This window comes from Xiphophorus hellerii, chromosome 24 (assembly GCF_003331165.1).
Source record: "Xiphophorus hellerii strain 12219 chromosome 24, Xiphophorus_hellerii-4.1, whole genome shotgun sequence".
NCBI classification, from domain to species: Eukaryota; Metazoa; Chordata; class Actinopteri; order Cyprinodontiformes; family Poeciliidae; genus Xiphophorus; species Xiphophorus hellerii.
In genome coordinates, this window is record NC_045695.1 from 12996302 (window position 1) to 13002617 (window position 6316).

A 6316-nucleotide genomic window follows, 5' to 3' on the forward strand; every position below is an offset into this window, starting at 1 on the left:
GGACCTGAGCAGTGTGTTCAGTTCCTCTGGTGGCTAAACTTGGTAATTACAACTACGATAAAGTTGGAAAAATTACAAATACGTTTCCTGTGCGATCTTTCAAAATACAACACCGGGAAGTAAAATAACTACTGTTATAGTTTGAAGCAGCTTAACTAAGAAACTTGGAGGAAAGAACAATATCGATTAATTAAATGATTGTCATGTATTTTATTTAAGCAACTTAAGTCTAAATAATGCAAAAATAAGCTGCTGCCTTAAATTAGAAGCTTAAAAATTCTCAGATCAACTGAAATGCATGTTTTTGATTTTATTAAAAGAAACTGTCAAACAAAAGATACAAGCTTAAAATATATGAGTACAATAAGCTAAATAGCATGGAGGAATAAAATAAAGTAGTTACTATAATTACTATACAAAACTTAATTACTTAAATATATTTAGAATGACTATTAGATAGATAGATAGATAGATAGATAGATAGATAGATAGATAGATAGATAGATAGATCAGATAGATAGATAGATAGATAGATAGATAGATAGATAGATAGATAGATAGATAGATAGATAGATAGCTAGATAGATAGATAGATAGATAGATAGATAGATAGATAGATAGATAGATAGATAGATTTTTTTCAGATAAGTGATGGATGTTCCTGAAAACTGCTCTAAGATCAGAGTTTCTGTAGGACATCCAGTTCTAAACTGGTTAAACTGGTTTCTCTGATGGAAGCTGAAGTTTCTCTGCAGTTTCCAGTAAAGCATCTTTTTATCTGTGGAGCTTTGAGGAACATTTTCATGTCAGCAGAAGGAAGAAGCAGCAGAGAAAAGAGGTTTGAAGTGTCTTTCATGGCTTCAAAGCTGAACTGAAAATGATTCCCATGTTTCCATTCTCAGACCATTTCTGGTTCCAGGATGAAAATGAATCAGAGAGAAAAAAGATCAACTTTCCAGTTGAATCCAGTTCAGATCAAAACTCCATGAAGCCTCTAAATGGAGCCCAGTTTGAATTGGATCTTTATTGATCCAAAGAGACAAACAATATCAGACACTAAATGACAGACATGAGAAATAAACAGGAGGAAAACCTTGGAGGTCAGAGGTCATCATCATGATCCAGTCAGAGTCTCTTTAGACTCAAACTGCTGCAAGCCTCAACCTCTGAGGATCAGCAGGACACTGAGACCATTCTCTACTTCACAGAGATCAGTCATATTCACAGTAAGGTCTTCTGTAGACAGACTGTGGACAGAACCTGCAGAGAGAAGAAGGAAGGAGAGAGCAGATCAGTGAGTGTTTCCAGCCTCTCTCCAGCAGCAGTCAGTGACGCAGCACATCCACTAGATGGTTTCCAGGCTGCAGTCAGACTGATCTCAGAGCTGTGACCAAGATGAACCCGATCAGTTGTTTCCTGTTGAACTGAGAGAACAAACAGATCTGAGATCAGATCTGCTGCTGCCACAGTTTGATGGATGAGGACCACTGTCTCTAGACATGTTGGACGGCTGGACGCTGGAGTCCAGCTGGACTTCCTGGAGACATGGACACAGCAACAACACTCATCTTCACACCAACACAAACGCAGGAACACAGCAAGCTGCTGCTCCTCTGATTGGCTGATTGCTGTCTCTGTGTCCAATCAGGAAGCCTGAACCATTCTCCTCCCACTGAGAAGCTGCAGCTTTACTGGGAACACTGGATCTTTACTTTGATGCTAACTGGGTTCAGTTCAATATGCTGACAGCAGCTGGACTCACTACAAACATTTACTTACTCTAAAGTCTTTACAAGCTTCTTCAGCCGCCGACCATTTGAATCCTTCAGGTTGTTTCCTCTCAGGTCCAGTTTTGTCAGACGGGTCGGGTTGGACTTCAGAGTTGAGGCCAAATAATCACAGCTGATCTTTGACAAACTGCAGAACTGCAATCTGAATAAAGAATAAAAGATGTGAGCTGAAGCCAACAGGATGCAGGTTAACCAGTCCAACAGAACCAGTTAAAGATTCTCATCAATATTAATGCCAACAAGCTGCTGCTTCAATAAAGACCTGCTGACTTCAGAACCAGAACCAGAACCTGGTACTGGGTCATGTTGTGTTGGAGGATTTTAGTCAGTAAAATCATTCCAGGTTCTGATCAAAGTGTTGAAGCATCAATCATTGATTATTGATTAGTTCCTGTCAGATTCCAGGAATTCACTTTTCTAGACTGGGTTGAATGACCTTTGACCTGCTTTACATGAGGGGGATTTCTACACACTGGGGGTCCGAATGCTGTCCTGTTCTGACCTCAGATCAGCAGGTCCAACTCAGTTACACAGAGGGACTAAATTAAACTCTGGATCCAAGTCCAGGAACAAACTCAGAAAATATTTATTAGAACAGAAGAAATTAATTTGATTTATGATCAATTATATATAATTATTCACAGAAATATCAATAATTATATAATTACATACACCAATGTCTCCAGTCTGCAGCCTTCAGTCTGTAGAAAACCACAGAGCTTCTTCACTCCAGAATCTCCCAGGTTGGTCCAGCTCAGGCACAGTCTTGTCAGATGGGTCGGGTTGGACTTCAGAGCTGAGAACAGAGAAGTCCAGCTGGTCTCTGACAAACTGCAGTTCTCCAAACTGAATAAAGAATAAAAGATGTGAGCTGAAGCCAACAGGATGCAGGTTAACCAGTCCAACAGAACCAGTTAAAGATTCTCATCAATATTAATGCCAACAAGCTGCTGCTTCAATAAAGACCTGCTGACTTCAGAACCAGAACCAGAACCAGAACCTGGTACTGGGTCATGTTGTGTTGGAGGATTTTAGTCAGTAAAATCATTCCAGGTTCTGATCAAAATGTTGAAGCATCAATCATTGATTATAGATTTGTTCCTGTCAGATTCCAGGAATTCACTTTTCTAGACTGGGTTGAATGACCTTTGACCTGCTTCACATGAGGGGGATTTCTACACACTGGGGGTCCGAATGCTGTCCTGTTCTGACCTCAGATCAGCAGGTCCAACTCAGTTACACAGAGGGACTAAATTAAACTCTGGATCCAAGTCCAGGAACAAACTCAGAAAATATTTATTAGAACAGAAGAAATTAATTTGATTTATGATCAATTATATATAATTATTCACAGAAATATCAATAATTATATAATTACATACATCAATGTCTTCAGTCTGCAGCCTTCAGTCTGTAGAAAACCACAGAGCTCCTTCACTCCAGAATCTCCCAGGTTGATGCTGATCAGGTCCAGTAGTGTCAGATGGGTCGGGTTGGACTTCAGAGCTGAGAACAGAGAAGTCCAGCTGGTCTCTGACAAACTGCAGTAATTCAATCTGAATAAAGAATAAAAGATGTGAGCTGAAGCCAACAGGATGCAGGTTAAACTGAAACATGAACAAATAAATAATAAAAATGTAGAAAATTAATTTCCCTGAATGTAAAAGAAACATGATGAACTGATTCTAACATCTGATCCAGTCAAACTGGTTTAAAGAGTCCAAACCAGCAGAACCAGAACATTTGATCAATAAATAAACTCAAAGTTTTCTATCAGCCTGGATGAGTTGAGCTATTTCTGCTGGTTCCTGATCATCAGCTGGAGACCCGACTTGGTAACTGGATCAGAACCACTCAGTTTCTTCATTAATGGCCTTGGGTTCTTATTAAAGCTGCTGAAAGCCAATGGAGGCCATTATTTCCTAAGGAGACGTGACCTGATGAAGCATCATCACAGAGACGAGGCTCCAACCGACTGACAGCTGTCAGACTGAAGAGGACGGTTCCTCTCTGACCCGGCCCAACAGAACCACAGCTTCAGGACAAAGCTGAGGAACCTGCTGCTGCTGCAAACCTCACTTTCATTCATTTCATCTAGATTTGCTTTTCTACAATCAGTCATTTCTTAGATTTGGTCATTAATGATGATTTGAACTTGTCAGTGTTTGTGGCTCGACTCTGGAGGAACAACATTTCATTCTGGATGTAAAGATGAGAATCAGAAATGAGAAATAAAACAATCTGAATCTTTACCAAACCAAACTGAAACATCTCCATCATTCATTTACATCATTTTAATTATTTTACTCATTTTGTTCATCAGTAAAAAAACATTTTAAAGTGAAAAAACTGAAAAACAAAGTTCAATAATCTTAAAGTCTGAAATAAGAAAAATATAACATATAAGGTAAAAAGTTTTAGAGATTTTATTCTGACATTTAAACAGGTTGTTATGAAATAAAATATATTAGAATAAAAGCATTAATTAAACTAATGTTTAAAGTATAAATGAATGATTTTATTGGATAAATAAAGAAAACAAACCTCAGATTCTTCACTTTACTGACTGAACTCTCCAGGATCTCAACCAGAGGCTTCAGATCAGAGTCTCCACCTTTATCTATGTCGATCCGACTTATTTCCAGTTCAGTCAGATCTGGGCTGGACTTCAGAGCCGAGGCCAAAACTTCACATTCAGCCTTTTGGAACCACCAGCCACCAAGTCTGTGATTAGAGAAGAAATAAATTCAGTTCTAATGAAATCAATCTGGATCATAAACAGACTAAAATATGATAACAGTGATGTCATCATCTGATCAACATCTGATCTTCAATTTACTGAGTTTGACCCCACAGAGAATCTGTGCAGTTCCTGGTTAAAGTCCAGGTTCTGGTTCTGGTTCTGGTCCAGGCTTCATGTCCTCAGACCTTCAGCTGCAGTCAGATGTTGAAGATCTTCTATCATCTGTGAAGGAAAGTTCAGTTTTCTCTGCAGCATCTGATGGAGCTGCAGCATCAGAGCCTCAAAGGAGCTGAAGCAGCTGATGAAGAGGCTGACTGAGCTGATGAAGGAAACTACTGGAGATGATGGAGAGGAGGAGGAACCTGCTCACAGCTCGGACTTGGACTAGACCGTGTGGCTCAGAGGAACAAAGGTTTGGATGCCAGAAGAAATTGTTGCTAAACTCTTAAAGAGCTGAAGACCAAAACAGAGCGTTTGGGTCCAGCAGCATTTTTCATGGTGAAGCAGTGAAAGTTCTGCAGTAACTAGAAGAGGCTGGGATGTCTAAAGAGTTGAAGCTCATGTCTCTCCAGGTCTTCATGGCTAACAGCTTCAACAAAAGCTGCAGATGAAGAGTTGATGAGGGAAATGGTTCCAGCTCTGGAAGCAGAGTTCTCAGAGCTTTGGGAGGATCTGACAGAAACTAGGACTTTTTCTGGAGCCAGACAACAATCACCACATTTTGCTCTCATTTACAAACTCAGAGGAAACTAATGGGAGGGGAAAGGTTGGTTCACTAAGTTTCTAACTGGTTTCCATGACAACAGCAGCAATTATTGGGGTTTATTTTAAAGTGTCCATCAAACCTAAAACAGTGATTTTATAAAAAAGACAAAGATCCTAAAAGGAGTAGCGGCTCAATGAGTGAAGAGGAGTTTAAAGTGTAAAAGTCTCTCTGGCTGATTGGATCTTTCAGACAAAATAGATTTTTTTCTAGAGTTCAGGGTTTTCTATTCATTTAAACATGAAAACTGATAAAAAGATAAATATTTTTAAATGATCAAAATGTCTAAAACCAGAAGCTGCAGCTGTCCTGGATGAGCTGAATGTTTAGATGGTTGAATGGCTGAAATAGTCCAGAGGATGAAGGAAGAAGTTAAAGACCAAAACATCCAGAGAGCAACTTGAAGAAGAAGAAGAAACAGGAGGACAATAGAGCTGAATCAGCATTCACACAATGAAAACATCTGGACTCACCGAGCCTTCTGCAGTTCCTCACAGCTGGAACCAGTCTCCGTAGTCCTGATGCTGATGTGTTGTACTTCTCCAGGTCCAACTCATCCAGAACCTCTGATACCTGCAGCATGATGGCCAGAGCTGAACAGTCAGTCTCTGAGAGGCTCCTTCCCTGAATCAGCAGCCGTTGGATCTCCTGATAAAATGAGACGTCGTTCATCTCCACCTGACAGTAGAAGATGTTGATTCTTCTGTCAGGAGAGATTCTATCAGTGTTCATCTCCTTCAGGTTGGTGATGATTCTCTGGATGGTTTCTGGACTGTTCTCTGTCTGACCCAGCAGATCTTCTAAGAGTCTCTGGTTGGACTCCACAGTGAGACCATGAAGGAAGCGGACAAACAGGTCCAGGTGGCCATTTTTACTGCTGAGGGATTTCTTCATGACTTTCTCATGAACTCATCTAGAGATGTTTCTCTGTATTCCTTCTCTCAGAAACGTCTTGATCACCTCTGACTTCCCTGCTGGTGAAACAGTGGAGCATGTAGACTGCAGCCAGAAACTCCTGGA

The 6316-nt window shown here is 40.1% G+C and overlaps 1 protein-coding gene across 1 annotated transcript; it reads right to left on the reverse strand.

The window, feature by feature from the left end:
* Nucleotides 1-1150: 1150 nt before the first annotated feature.
* On the reverse strand, nucleotides 1151-5878 carry LOC116715483 (ribonuclease inhibitor-like). Its single transcript, XM_032555892.1, has 6 exons — nucleotides 5835-5878; nucleotides 4335-4514; nucleotides 3173-3346; nucleotides 2463-2636; nucleotides 1780-1932; nucleotides 1151-1260 (listed from the first exon to the last, which is right to left on the reverse strand). The coding sequence occupies exons 1-6, from the start codon at nucleotides 5876-5878 to the stop codon at nucleotides 1212-1214; spliced, it is 774 nt and encodes a 257-aa protein (XP_032411783.1). The 3' UTR covers nucleotides 1151-1211.
* Nucleotides 5879-6316: the final 438 nt, after the last annotated feature.

Coding starts and splice junctions, on each gene's coding strand:
- LOC116715483 (XM_032555892.1), bottom strand. CDS start 5,878: ATGCTGCAGGTATCAGAGGTTCTGGATGAGTTGGACCTGGAGAA. Junction 3,347..4,334: donor AGTAAAGTGAAGAATCTGAG/GTTTGTTTTCTT, acceptor TTCTTTATTCAG/ATTGAATTACTGCAGTTTGT. Junction 2,637..3,172: donor TGCAGACTGAAGACATTGAT/GTATGTAATTAT, acceptor TTCTTTATTCAG/TTTGGAGAACTGCAGTTTGT.